The sequence below is a fragment of the Physcomitrium patens genome, chromosome 7 (assembly GCF_059467195.1).
Source record: "Physcomitrium patens ecotype Gransden chromosome 7, ASM5946719v1, whole genome shotgun sequence".
NCBI classification, from domain to species: Eukaryota; Viridiplantae; Streptophyta; class Bryopsida; order Funariales; family Funariaceae; genus Physcomitrium; species Physcomitrium patens.
In genome coordinates, this window is record NC_143416.1 from 2,208,568 (window position 1) to 2,224,255 (window position 15,688).

A 15,688-nucleotide genomic window follows, 5' to 3' on the forward strand; every position below is an offset into this window, starting at 1 on the left:
TATAAAATATAACCAACAACAATAGTAAAACTAAATATATATATATATATATATATATATATATATAGTTTTTATTTTTTTACGGGAAAGGGGAAATTGGTTTTTACTCCATTTGCACAAAGTTGCCCCACAATTCCCCATAACAAGGAGCCATAAACGAGGAGGCTCAAAAGCTTTGCTCAGCCCTAATGCCTACATTTAGGGTTTGGGGGACCCACTCTTATTACTAACCATTAATGGCTTACCTTGGAAGATACAAAATTAAAATTAGGCAATGAAGCCCCAAAAAAATTCCATATGGCTTGGTTTGAAACCACGTGCCAATTCTTCTTCTCATTTTTTCTTCTTGAAGGCTAAATATTTTACAATTTATGTTGGAAACAAGATTCTTTGCAAACATGCAACTATATATATATATATATATATATATATATATAAATGCACTTACACACACAAATATCTATTTATTCGATGAGAAAAATATAAAAAATAAAATGTTCTGATAGTTGTATTTTAAAGATTTCCTTCTTCTGGGAAATTACACTTAATACGACATTAAATTATGTAATTATTATTATTATATATAAAATTATGTATATTATTATTATTATTATAGGGACTTATACATGTCTAGTTTATTATGTAATTTTTTAATAATATAACTATATTTGTTGTAAATCTTTAATTTTGTAAGTTACAAAATGTAGTGCATTATTTCAATCATAGTACAGCTATTCATGCATGCAAGAAGTTGACGAATGTGGTTCTTTATCAAATACCAAAAAAAATCTATTTAGAAAAAAATAAAATAAACACAATGCTTTAATTGGGGCGTTGGGAAAAAGAAAAACAAAATACCCAGTATTCAAAGTTTTATCCCGTAAATTGAATGAATTAACAACGAATTAAATTATTATTATTATTATTATTATTAATTATATCTGTTTTGAATATCAGAATACTAAACCTAAAGTGAAGCTTTTTAAAAATTAGGAGGTAACTTTAAAGAGGAAATTGTACAAATTTTGAATGAAGTGGCCTCCAAAGCAATGTGTGGTCCCCAAGGATGGGAACTCACATGAGAGGGGGCTGGGAACCTCAGTCTTTCCCATATAACGAACTTTCAAAAGGTGAATGAATGAATGAATGAATGGGGAGAAGGGATGATGACCTACCTCACATGGAGACTAACTAACTAAGTGAGTGAGTTAGTGTGTATGTTCCCCTCTCCTCGGGAACAAGAGAGCTTCGTTCCCCTCCTTCTATTCCCAACCCCCCCATCCGGGACCACTGGCTAGAGCTTGATCATTATATAATGCTAATAATAACAATGATTAGAAACTATATTGATACTAATAATGAAACACAGCTCCTGGCTGGGGGGCAGCCATGGGTCCAGCTGGCACTCTTCCTTTGACTTTTCCATGGGAGCAACAAAAAATCAAAAAGGTGTTGTGAACTTTTCTTTTCCCGTTTGTACCACACTACCCGCCAGTAAAGTAAAAGAGGGAAGTAAAAGTAAGAGGATAATATGAAATTAGAAGAATGGATGGCATGAATCGTTGTGCTTCTTAACCTCCATAGTAATTGCATCTGGTGTGTCTTGTCTAGGAATTCGATAGCGGTCCTCAATGGAGATGTCTAAATAAAGGAAACACCACATCATTCTAGTTTCTCATTATCAGATTTGTTATTTAAAAATGAGATTCACTCTGGGGATCTGCGTAACTTTCGAGATCGGACGGATAGATGGATGAAACGGTCAGTATATGGATGAACTATATATTTCCACCTTTCATCGTCCAAAGAAAGAATGCTTGTCTGTGGAGAGGGAATGGGAATGGGCCTTTTCGGGGTGTCGGTTCAAGAGGAAAAAGGTGAAGGAAGGGGAGGGGCAGTCTTTGCTTTCCTTTACCTTTCTTTCTTTCTTTCTTTCTTTCTTTCTTCTTTCTTTCTTTTCGTTTTTAGTTCCAACTTTGAAGTTTCAATTATATATATATATATATATATATATATATACATATATAATGGGGATTTTGGGAGACCGCATTGTTGGGGGCACCTCATGATGGAGCAAATCATTAGGGATGGAACCCACCACCACCTCCACCACTACTTTGTTTTTCCCCCTTACTTTTATGTTTTTTTGGTTTTTTTCCCCTAAAAGGAGGGCAGCTTAGTTCCTATATATAGGTGAGCCCTTCCTTAGAGCGGGCAGCATGCACAGCACGTCTTTTGGGAGCAGCGATGTTGTTTTCATGTTCAATTTTTTTTGAAAAAATATATATATATATTGGGGGTGGTGGCCCATTTGGGTCGGCATTAGTGGCAAACGTAAAATTCTTATTGCACATGCTGGAATAAAGAAAGAAAAAGAAAAAGAAAAAGGAGCAAGCAGGCTTTTTGTTCACAGGGGGAAATTATTTACACATTAAAAAAACTTAAAAAAAAATCACTAAAATTAACAGGGTATCTGCACGTCTAATAGAAAATTGCATTCAACTCAAAATGTATCATTAGTAATGATTGATATCAACAAGAATGTAAAAGGGAAAAAGAGGAAAAAGAAAACTCACTATCTAATTAAAAAGAAGCGACACACTGATAAAATCATCCACACTTAACCAAATCATAATACAAGTCTAGTTTTCACCCAATCATGTATAATCCACCACACAGAGTATAATGCACAATTTTCTGTCCAACATGTGAACATCGATTGTGGGAACATACGAATGAACTTATTGGTGGATGAAAACATGAATGAAAGTATGGATGAAGTAGTTCAACAGAGAGAGCGAGTGAGAGAGTGTTGCGAGGGATGGATGCTTGCTTGCTGAGTTGGGGAGGCATTTGACCAGCCCTGCCAACTAAGCAAGAGTCAAGCAGTGAAAGACGAAGCATGCGGAGGGACGAGGGACGGAAGGAGGAGGCCCAGATGGCTTGCAATGGGAACTCGTGCCCCTATTCAACCTGCGGCTGGTCTGGGCTGCCACACACTCGCTGGGAGCCCAGGCCAGGCCAGTGCAGCCTCATAGTCAATGGCGACGACGAGGGGGGCCATTCCGAGTCAGAATGCCCCCTCCCCTCCTCTCTCCCTCTCTCTCTCTCTCTCTCTAACTAACTAACTCAGTAACTTCGTTTCTCTCTAGTTAGAAACGGCTCCAGTTTAGCGGCAGCGAAGCGAAACCTCCATTTCTCTCTCTCTCGTGTGCTTCACGCATCGCCTCTTTTGTCCGTCTGTCCGTCTGTCTTTCTGTCTTTCTTTCTCGTGACATCAGAAGCTCCGCTGCACTATAAATAAGCTCAGCTCTGCGGCCTGCTGCTCATTCGCATTCATTCAATCCGATCTTCGTCCGGAACGAGTCTAGCCGCCACAGCTCACAACCCACCGTTGATTGATTGCGTGAAACGCGTCTCCATTGCTGCACATGGGCTGAGTCCCCCCCCCCCCCCCCCGACGACGCTGCTGCTGCTGTTGGGTACTCTGTAATAGCGGTGATCGGACCTGATTGCGAGGCTGAGTGGGATATATTAACTAATTGGAGAAACACAGTCTAGTGCTCGGAAGCAAACGCATAGATTGATTGGTGCGTCTGTGTGTGTTTGTGGAGAGTTTTAGAGGAAGAGTTGCTTGGTGACTCTCGATAGCGTTCGAGGTTGGCTTGTTGAGTGCAATAGTTCTGGGAGAGGTTTGAAAGTGGTGTCGAAAGTGAGAGTAGAGGTGTGAATGCAAGTGGTAATTCTCCCCTTTTTATTCATTTATTAAGTGTGGGTGGCTTGCGGACCGATTTCTGCAACTCTCGTGGTGGTGTCTAGTTGGGCAGAGGGAGCTCTACGGAGTTTTTTTTTTTTTCTGTTTGTGAATTTGAAAGCAGCCAGCTAAAGTTTGAATTTGGCGCATTCGGATCTATACCTGGAGCTAGACCTTAGCTTGTTTTGAAACCGCTGCACTTCCAAAATTCCCGAACCACTCACACAATTGTGCAATACACTCACTTCGCCTCTCCTCCACATATCGTGCAAAATTCCAACTGAGATACAATGCCTGGTAATGTCTCGAATCTCATTGAACGCAGAATTGTTGCATTAGTTTCGCCTTCGGAAGTGCTCGCTCAAGGATTTGTGAAGCGCATTTTCATTGATTGTTTTGATAAAGAACCAGTGATATTTTTATTTTATTTATTTTTCTGGTAGTAATCCTCTGACCGTGAAAGTGTTGCTAAACATACATACATACATACATACATACATATTTATATTTTTCTCTTGGTTGCAGGGATAAACATCAACCTGACGAATCTGTCACTGAATACTACCCCGACTGAGTTGAAACGAAACCAAGTGTGGATGGACCCAGATCTGTGGGGTGCTCTGCCGGAGTCCCTCTTGGAGCTCATCCTCACGCACCTGCCTCTCCCCAACCTTCTGCAAATGCGAGCCGTTTGTAGGAAGTGGAATTCTCTTGTGCAGACTCCGCGTTTCCTCGATGCCCAGCGCTGCACTTCAACGCAGTGCCAGTCCTACGTGCTTACAGTCTCGGAGCCTGCTTTCTCCGCTTTCTCATTCTACCAGAAAGGCCCAGAGCTCCATTACCTCCGCAGCTCCTCACTCTACTGCCAAGTCTCGCGGACCTGGTTCAACTTGTCTTTGGACTTTCTGCCATTCGCGGATCTCTATGTGACATCTGTGGGAGGAGGATTGGTCTGTTTCGTGGCTTACAAGGGCAAAGCCAACAGAACTAATCGCGAAGTCGTGATTGGCATCGCTAACCCTGCAAGCCGCACGTGGAGGCTGCTTCCTAGCTGGGGAGACAATACCCCATGCCGCAATCTGCCAAATTTTGTGGCGATGGTGGTGGACAATTTCACTCGGAAATATAGAGTGGTGGCGGTAGACTACGACAGGATCACCACCTACATGTACAACTCGGCGCATATGTCATGGACGAAGAGCAAAGACGTCCCTACGCAACACAACTTCCCATACTATGACCGCACGCCGACGCAGGCGGTGATGACAAGCGACGGCTCCAAGCTGGTGTGCACCACCCAATGCAAAACCGGCATCTCGGTCTATGATATGGACACGGGGCTGTGGGATTCCTACCACGTGTTCCTGCCTGGAATGCACAGCAATGTGCACCTGGTGCAGCACCGGGGCCGCATTCTCCTGATCAGCCGGATAATGAAGGCCAAGTATGAAGGCTCAGAGCGACTGCAGATCTCCGAGCTCGATCGAAAAGGTTTGCGAGTGACCAAGGCCTTGGACGAGGTACCACTCGGTCCATCGAAGCAGTTCCTGGACCATTTTAAGGTTTGTGACCTTGTCGGACCCGACGACTCGCAACAAGGCTTGTGCTTCGTCTCTGTAACCACTGGAGAGCGGTGGGTGTATGATTTGGAAGGGAGGTTTTGGCGGATTATGCCCAGCTGGCCTCGAGTGAGGAGCAAGAGCATGGCAGCTTATGGTGGATTCTCAATTCAGTTGCGAGTGGACATTCAACCTTAGCAACTCCATCGACCCTCTCCTCGCAATGAGATCTCCATCCACGCCACCGATTCGTTTTGTAAAAAATTACTTCGTTCCGACTTACAAAAAGAACCAATTATGAGCTGACATTTTATATCACGATTAGCTCTAGGTCGACGACTGAAGCTTATCGATCATCTGGAACTATACACTGAAGAACTGTCTTCATTCTTTATGAAAAGGCTAATGGACAAAGTGAGTACACTGGAAAAGGGTGTAAGCGGAATTTATGAGGGTGTAGTTAGGCTGGATACGTGGCCATCTTTTCAGACTGGTTTCAATGGGGCCCCAATATTTTTAGCTAAGGTTCACATTCGGAGCCACTCATCAGAAGCTTGAGTGATGCTATCTGCCTTGTATAGAGAGTTCCACAATCAAATTAATATTTTTGATGAAGATCATTACTGTTGCCACAGGTCGCATCATTCCCAAATTGCACCAGGAATATCCAGCCCTTTGGTCGTTTGCACTCTATGTACAGTGGCATTGTTGGTTTTGTAATTATGGACCCTAAATGTCGCTCGTTGCACTCCGCACATTCAGAAGCCTAAGAGCTAATATTACAACCTTCGGAGCCCGGTCAATTGAGTTTGCGCCCGCGCAACTGGGTAAAGTGCATCACACATTCCAGTCTACTATTTTCGGGGAGTGGCGACCAAATGTGGGAAGTGAACCACTCATTATTTCGGAGCATGGACAATTCTAGTATATAGTTCAGACTGTTCTATGTCCTGTAACGTCATATTTTATTGTGCAGCTTAGGGGAAATTAGCTCTAGCGCAGCATGCACCACCATAGTTTTAGAAGTGAGCATAATATGGGCGACTCTCGAGACGAGGGTTTCCGGAAGTACCGAGATGAAAGATGCGAAAATGCCTTGATGTGCTCCTTGATGTGCTCTTGAAGCAGGCTAGGCCACTTCGTTATTATCTGAAGAGCCACTAGAAGAAAAAAAAAAAAGACAAAAAAAAAAAAGAGGTTTAGTTTAGCAGCCTCAATGGAAACTCATCCCCTGTTGACTTCAGCCCCCAATCCTTGACTACAACTTTGCCAAAGCGTGCACCCTCTAACTCTCTCTCTCTCTCCTGCCACAGTAGCTTGCAGAAAACGCCAACTTCCACGTCTAAAAATCTGGATTGTAATTCAATCTCACTCTATATATCATTCAAGTTGCAGAGGAAGGTATTGCTCAGTTCAACGCAGACCATGAATAGCATTCAGGCTTGTGACTCACCGATCAACATGAATAACGGCATACAAAATGATTCGAAGAGCTCCAGAATATTTACCCACTGGATTCAAGCGTGGCCTCCTCTTGGTAGCATGGGTTCAGTTCATCTGCAGCAGAGCATAAGGTTCTAGGTCATATTGATTTCGGCCAAGCCAGTCACTAATTGCAGCGATCTGATATTCTCCTTGACTATGGAGGCATAATCCCAGTACACTGAATTCTAGCTGGCTCCCAAGTCAAGCAGCCACCAACAATTGGCTGGACCTACATTACACCTCAGTACACCAGTCAGATTTCATGATCAACCTTTGAATGTTGAAAGGGGGTATTTTTTTCCCCCCTCCTGGAGCGTAACATTCTCATCACTCTGAGGGTAACATTTTGCAGAGCACTCTCCGGCCCAGGGCACGGAAAGAGGCAACAAAAATATAAAAAAAAAAGAAAGAAAAGAAAGATGAAGAAAAAGATTTGTCATGAGCCAGAGAGCATAATCCATCAGCGATCTGTAGATTTACCTTCCCTCCTCCCCCTCTTCACTTTTTTTTTTGTCTCTTACTAAATATATCAATTTATCTACACACCTATAGTCTACATAATTGCATGGCAACAATCCTTTTTTCTTTTCTTTTTTTTTCCTTTTTTTTTTTTTTTTTTTTTTTTTTTTGTTAGAGAGAGGTATCTGTGAATATATATATATACACAAACCACCAATTCAGGAGAGTAAATCTAAGGGAAGCACAGTGTTCAAACTCTCTCACTCACATACTTCTGTACTTTACTTACGTACTTGCTTGCTTTCCATTGTATGTATTGTATCAACTTATATATATCACACACACATACTTTCTGCAGTGTTGTGGATGTCAGTCCGTTTATCTGCGAGGAGTGTGTCTGTCTGGCTGAGTCCAGTCCAGTCAGTCTGTCTTCTGTAGGGCTGCTCCACAGGCTCTGAAAGGGGGGAGAGGGAGGTTGCTGGTCTCTTGCCGGGGGACCAGTGCCTTTGAGCAGGTCGTGTTGAATGTCAGAAAGAAAATAGAAGCAGGAGTAGTAGGAGTAGGAGTAGGGGACGAGGGGGGGGGGGGGGCTATTGATGGGTGATGATCTAGCAGCATGAGCTCCAGAAGCAAGCCAAGCCAGAAAGTTAAGCTCCCTCTGCACTGTTCATCATCATCATCATCATCATCTCAGTTGAGGAAACAGCAGCAGCAGCAAAGAAGGGGAAGCCAGGAAACCAGGGCCAAAGAGGAAGAAGGAAGGACTTCTACTACTCCTACTACTCCTTCTGCATGCCTTCCTGCCTGCCTGTGTGCCTACCTGCCTGCCCCTTCACCTGCCAATAGTTGCAGTAACAGTAGATGATTGTGTGTGGAAGTGGTGGTGGTTGTACCCTATGCTACCCTAACCCCTATATTATCCTCCTCCACCCTCTTGCTGCTGCCCTACCTGTACCCTTGTAATGCCACTGCCAGTGTATGCATGTGTGTTTGTATGTGTGTGCCTGTGCCTGCAAGTGTTGTAGCTCTGTGAGTTTTTCTGTCCATGGAAAGTCTCATTTGAGAATTTGCAGGTTTGGCATGGCTGCTGAACTCACACAAACAGAGAAAGAGAAAGAGAGAGAATCCAAAGTCAGTCTCCCTCCCTCCCAAAGGAGGAGGAGGAGGAGGAGGAGGAGGAGGATACAAGGTGGTCACATGGTGGTGGTGATCATTTTTCCTTCTTCTTCAGTCTGAATTGATAAAAACTGATTATTATTCTTATTATTATTATTATGCTGGAATATGGGTAGAAGGTGTTGTCCTCCCTCTGACAAATTGAAATATTGGTCAGTGCTCATTTAAAAACCCAAAATGAATGAATAGCTTTAAAATTCTTTTGAGAAGTTGGTGTTTGATAATTTTGGTTAATGGAGGTGGTTTTCTTTTTTCTTTTTTCCTTTGCCTACACTAGAAGATACAAGATGTTGCAGGAATTTGGTTTGTGTGAAAAAGCCAAAAGGCTCTATTCTCTATGCCCTTATTTTGAAGGGTTGAGATCTTTGTTCCTGGATTTGTAGAATCATTGTGGAACTGCATTCAGCTAAAATAAAAACTAAAAACAACTTGTAGGTTATGTATTAAAAAATAAAATAGAAGAATTATATTTTTTTGTTTTTTTGAAGACTGCAAGGATTCTATAGAAGTCAAAGAGCTCTACATGTCAAGCTGCCGCATCTGTTGGCAATGTTCCCAAGGATTGGAACTATTGCCTCGGCAAGTTGACCCTCATTTTTCCCTTTGACATTTGCTTCATCCCATGAATTTTAAATAGCAAAATCTGATGCTGTGACACCATGTTATTATCCATCCTTTAGATGAAAAAGATAAAATATAATTTTGCACATAGAAACAATGATAATACAACACAAAATAATATAATTCCATGGCTTCTAGAAATTAACATTGAGTAGCACAAAATTCACACATCATTTTTAGATTTTTTTTAAAAAATTTAGGTTATTGTTACAAGAATTTCTGTCCTTTTCTGTTATTGTGTTTTGTTAGGACTATACAATCTATAATACAAGGGAAAAAAACTAAAATTAAAATCTTGAGGTTTGAGAAAAGATGAAAATACAAAGGAGCAGTGGAATGGAGCATTCAGCAAGGAAGAGTGAGGATGGGCTCTGAAAATCCCAATTAGGGAGACTAAGTGGAACAGTCTGCCACACTCACGGGTTGCCTTGTGCACACTCTGTGTGCAACAACTGCTGCCTCAATTTGCTTTGCAAGAGCTCACAGGATTCAATTGCTAGTTGTATGGCAATAATATTATTGCTAAGTTTCCTTGAGATACACATCTTGCTGAAATCTCGAGAGAACCAAAGAGTGGTGGAATTAGGGATGTTGGCATGTGGCCATGCAGTTGTTGTTTCTTTTTTATTTCTTGTTTGTTTTGTTTTGTTTTTAATATAAGTTTTATTTATTGTTGAGCATTTGTACAGGTGTAATAGCTTTATAGACAGAGCTTGTCAGGGAAGAGATCCAAACAGAGGAATATAACTATATGCAGTTGGAAGCTAGACGGACACAATTGGTAGAGTCAAGGGATAGAATTGTGGGTGTGAAAGAAGCCTTCTCCAACATCTTTGTAGAGCAAACAATTTCAATGGGGGTGCTCCATCTAACCAAGGTTCAACCATGTGAGGATTTATCTGAAGAGTACTCTAGCAACTATGTTGGGTTTTTACAACAGGACACCAACCATGTCATCCTTATGAATTAAGCAATGGTTAAATAAGAGATGGACTTTCTCTCCAACTTTGTTGCCACCCTTGCTTCATGGGAGGTAAGCCTTTAGATATCCAACTTTGATAATAATTAATACAATGCATAAAACAAGGTTTAAGATACATTGACATTGAGTTGCAATCTAGGTAAAGGATTCTTTTTGATTAAAATTAATAACACAAAATATTGACAAATCTATTGCTGGGAATCTCATATAGATAGATACAAGGGCTATGTATCTTTCAAAAATGGGTCCAAGACTTTGATCCCTTCTTGGAACAAGGTTGCTTAGATAATGAGAAGTTGATGAGCATAAAAATTCTCACTTGGGTTCCATCAAAATAAGTCTTGAATGAATTCCAAGGAACAATTCAAAAATTTCTCTAAAGATATGAAAGCTACTTGGGATAGACATTGCGAATATGAAGGTAGTTGACCTAAGATTCTATCTAGTCTTCAATTCTAGAGTAGAATGAGTGCTATAAATCACAATCTATAAGAAACAAACTTAAACTAAAGCTATAATTCTAATTGATTATAACTATCTTCTTATTTGATACTGCTATTGCTTCAACAATTAAAACCACATTTGTAATTGCCATACACAATTAGAGCTTGCAAAATTGCTTGAAACAACCATACTTATACAACATTATCACAAGAAGGAAGAAAACTACTCTTAAAAAAAAAAAAAAAAAAAAAAATACCCTCAATACAAATTTCAAATAATTCAAGTCGGTTCCTATCAACAATTATAAGTCTATCCATTGATAAGGAATTATAAGTTTATTTGCCAAAATACAAATGCAAGGAATATAGCCACTTCATCTTGAATTTGTATTGGAACTAAGAACTTGTAAGGAAATAGATGCCATAGCTAATACAACCACCCAATATAATAATTCATACCATAAACTTAGCCACCTCTATCAAGCTAATATGCACCATACTAAAGTCTTTAGGTCATTCAATTTGCCCAATTCAAGTTATCACTTCTTGATCCTTATGTTAGTTCCTATCATGGATATATATATATATATATATATATATATATACTTGAATAATTATTCATATGATTAGGTAGAAGTAGATAAATATAGATTAATTTCATAAAATATTCTAGAAAAGCTTCGTAGAAGCTTCATAGATGCAGTTTTGACTTCAGATGTGTTTGTAGGTTGGAAACTTGGCCAATAAGTTAATGGCGTATTGGTAGCTTGTAGAACAAGTTAACTTGGTATAGTAGGTTGTGGAACAAGTTAATCATGTCACGCATATATAGATAATTTGCCTTGCAAATTAAGACATGTGGCTAGCAAAGTCAATATATTTTGGAGGTCCTGTAGGACATTACCAAGTAGCTCCTATATAGTATATATGGAGGCAAGAGTGAAGCCTTCTTCACTCTTGTCAATGCCATTGTAGTCCTTAGTCTTGTTTCAAGACTTTCTAGTCCTCTTGTTTTCGGCAATAACTATTCTAGTTAAAATTACATTACCTTTTAAGTGACTTTCTAGTTCTCTTTAGTGACACAAGAGTGCATCAAGGATACTGTTTCTTTGAGATTCATATCCTTGACAGTTTGACAAGAGTGCTAATATACTATTTCTATCTTATTTAAGAAGTGAGTGAATTATTCCACTTCTATTGTTGTGTTTTAAAGGTTGCGGACTATCCACCTTTTAAACAAAAAAATCTTATTTTCTAATACTGATCTTTCTTTAAAGAGAGTGGATTATTCTTTTTTATAAAATTTTTTATTAGAGGTTGAAGATTATCTTCTCCCAATTTATCTTTTTGAATTTGTTTGAGTTGCCTATACAAGAAAAGATTATAGATGCTATTCCTAGCAGAAGTGAAAATAGATTTGCAAGTATTATAAATCTTCATGAGCTTGTCAATACTCTTGGAGTGGAAATCTCATGTATTTCTAATGTGAATTATGGAGGCACTATACCTATGTCTAAGGAAGAAGTTCAGATTCTGTGGCAAGAAGTTGTACAATTGAAGGAAGCAAGTAGATCAACCTTATAACCAAATTTAGGGAGTTTTGCTTCTATAAGTATGGCAAGGATAAGGATTAGTATGCCTAAGAAGTTTGATGGAATAAGAAAAAAATTTCAAGGATTTTTGCAACAAGTCAAGCTCTATCTAAGGTTGCACCCTTTCCAATATCCTTTTGTATTTATAAGTGCATTTCTATTAGGAAGTACTCTCTTTTGGTTTGCACCTTTAATGAAAAAAGATTCATGACTACTTTATGATTTGAATTCATTCATAGAATTTTTTATGGTCACATTCAAAAAAATTCATCGAGAGTGAGTAGCAAAGACCAAATTCTTATCTTTACGACAAGGATCACAAATAGCCACCACATATGCTGCTGAATTCCAAAACCTTGCTTGCGATGTAGATTAGAATGATAAAACACTTATCAATCAATTTCAATATGGATTGAAGGATAGTCTCAAAGATTTATTATTAGCAATGCCAAAAGCAAAATCTTTGGAATAATTTATTGATCAAGCCATTACATGCAATAATTGATTATTTGAAAGGCGTCAAGAATAAAGAATTGGCTGGAGAGGAACAAGTCAAGTAATGGCAATAGCTTTGAAGTTTTTTAAAATATATTCATCAAAGTAGGAACTAATACAAATTGATACAATATATTTTAAACCTCTCACGAAGTAGGAAAAGACCTAACGTCACCAAGATGGTTTGTGTTTATATTATGGAGAAGTTAAACACACTGCTCAATATTATCCTAAGAAGCAATGTAATTACAAAATGAGGAGTATAATTATTAAAGAAGATAATGTGTCAAAAAATAAGTTTCTCCAACTACAATAGGGACCATGCGGCTAGAATCATATGCAATACCTAGTAAAGGTCCTATTCTCTCCTCAAATCCTTCACCTTATTTTATAATAGATGTGTGTTTAGGACCTAAAAATCACAAAGTCTTTGTCTTATTAGATTTAGAGGCCTCAACCTATTTTATAAACAAAGATTTTGTCAAAAATCAAAAAATATCTTTAGCCAAGAAAATTAAACCCGTACATGTAGAAGTCATAGATGATTGTTCGTTGTCTTTTAGAAATGTTATCCATGAGACTATTTTTTTAGATATAGCAATTAAAGATCATAACATCGTAGTAATATTTAATGTAATAAGATCTCCCTCTAATCTGATTATTTTAAGATTATCATGGCTAGAAAACTATAATCCTCAAATATATTGGATTTCTCATAACCTTAACTTTTTTGGTAGTATAATCCAAGTTTGAGTTAGTAGAATAGAAGTACAAAAGTCTAGTATATCCAAATCTTTATTGATAGGTATGAGAACTTTCATGCATGTTGCAAAAGAATGATCATCTTTTGCTATATATGCTACGCCTATTTCTAATGGTGAAAAAATGTCAAGTGGTATTCTTAGCCAATATCAAGAATTCCAACACATTTTTGAAAAGAAGAATGCAGATATTCTTCCAAAGCATCAACCTTATAATTGTTCAATTGATCTGCAAGAAAGAGCTCAACCATCATTCGAACCAATCTATAGCTTATTGCAGAATGAGTTGGCTGCATAAAAAGAGTACATTGATGAAAACTTGGCAAAGAACTTCATACACCATTCTAAATTTCTAGTCAAGGCTCTTATCTTATTTGTGAAGAAAAAAGATGGATCTCTGCGGATGTGTATGGATTATTGATGACTCAATAAGATCACTATAAAAAATAAGTATCTTTTGTCTTTAATTTCAAGACTTCTTGTCCAATTCAATCAAGCAAAGTTCTATACCAAAATAGATCTACAAGGAGCACACAACTTAGTTCGTATAAAAGAAGGAGATGAATAGAAGACTACTTTTTGAACTAGGCATGGACATTTTGAATATAATGTCATGTCTTTTGGACTCACGAATGCACTGACTGCTTTTCAACATCTTATAAATAATATTTTTTATAAATTTTTGGATGATTTTGTCATTTTTTATTTAATCGACATTCTAATCTATTTTAAGAATACAAAAGAATATGACCTTCATGTTTGTCTTGTATTACAAAAACTTAAAGATGCAGAATTATATGCCAAGTTGAAAAAGTGTGTATTCTACACTACTCAAGTTGACTTTTTAGGGTGCATCATTTGTAAAAAAGGCCTTCAAATGGATCTCAAGAAGGTCCAAACTATCATAGATTGGAAGATTTCAAGAATATTACGAGATGTCCAATACTTTTTGGGCTTTGCTAATTATTATCGAATCTTCATCAAGAACTTTTCTTAAGTTGCAGCTCTATTTATACGTTTGACTTGTAAAGACAAACTTGAGTGGAATAAAGAAGCACAAGCATCATTTAATACTTTAAAGAAAGAATTTATTTCTACACCAATCTTATATTGCGTCGACTTTTTTAAGATATTTTTTCCGGAAATAAATGCATTAGACTTTGCTATAGGTGTTGTGTTATCACAAATAGGAACAGATGACAAATTCTACCTAGTAGCTTTTAATTCCACGAAATTTTTAGTAGCCGAGATTAATTATGAGATCTATAATAAAGAGCTCATTGTAATTGTGGATTCATTTCAAGAATGTCGTTATTATTTAGAAGGTGCTTCAAGTCCACTCACTATGTATATGGATCATAAAAACCTTGAGTATTTCATGTCAATGCCTGTTTTGAATCGTCGTCAAGCCCATTAGAACATGTCTTTATCCAGATTCAATTTCAAGTTCACTTATTGATCCGAAAAATAACAAGATCTATCAGATGTCTTTTTTAGACATTCTTATCTTGTACCAAAAGAAGGAGATGCATCTTTTGATCAACAAAGAATGATCTTCTTGAAGCCCGAGCATTTTCAACTTTGAGCAATAAAATCAATATTAATTATTGATTCAACCTTTGTGAAGCAAATTCAATCAAATACTTCCTCTGATCTTCTTATTTATAATATCAAGAATACTTCTTCTAAATCCTATGATACTTCAAAGTTTGAGTTTAAGAACAATCTACTATATTTTGAAGATCGCATATATATTCTAAAAAGCGTGACACGATTACATATCTTTTAAGCTAGTTATGATTTTCTAGCAGTTGGACATTTAGGATATAATAAGACTTTGGAGCTAATATCAAGAGGTTTTTGGTGGCCTCAAATGTAGAAGGCAGTCAAAGACTTTGTACAATCATGCGATACTTATTCAAGATCCAAAATTCTTTGCCATTGACCTTATGGACTTCTTCAACAATTACCAATTTGAAAACAACTATGGTCTTCCGTTCCTATGGATTTTATCATGGATCTTTTAATCTTAGATTCATATGACTCTATATTTATAATCGTAGATCGCTTCACCAAAATGGTACATTTTGTATCATATATAAAATCTATTTTAGGTGAAGAAATAATTAAGCTTTTCATTAACAATATCTATCACTATTATGGATTGCCAAAGGATACTATATTGGATAGGGGACTCAATTTATATCAAGATTTTAGAGAAATCTATTTAAGATTTTAAAGGTGGATATAAAGCTTTCTTCTGCTTTTAATCTTCAAACTAATGGATAAAGAAAACAAATGAATCAAGTCTTGGAGCAGTATTTGACATATACCATCAACTATCATCAAGATGATTGAACA

General features: G+C 37.8%; 1 protein-coding gene and 1 long non-coding RNA gene across 2 annotated transcripts; one reads left to right on the forward strand and one right to left on the reverse strand.

Moving 5' to 3' along the window:
- Positions 1-3,574: 3,574 nt before the first annotated feature.
- LOC112284425 (F-box/kelch-repeat protein At5g15710) lies at positions 3,575-5,933 on the forward strand. Its single transcript, XM_024524201.3, has 2 exons — positions 3,575-4,051; positions 4,280-5,933. The coding sequence occupies exons 1-2, from the start codon at positions 4,045-4,047 to the stop codon at positions 5,509-5,511; spliced, it is 1,239 nt and encodes a 412-aa protein (XP_024379969.1). The 5' UTR covers positions 3,575-4,044; the 3' UTR covers positions 5,512-5,933.
- LOC141045577 (uncharacterized) lies at positions 4,940-6,932 on the reverse strand. The gene is made up of 2 exons (XR_012217800.2): positions 6,767-6,932; positions 4,940-6,473 (listed from the first exon to the last, which is right to left on the reverse strand). It is a non-coding gene; the product is annotated as an uncharacterized LOC141045577 (long non-coding RNA).
- Between the last annotated feature and the right edge of the window lie 8,756 nt (positions 6,933-15,688).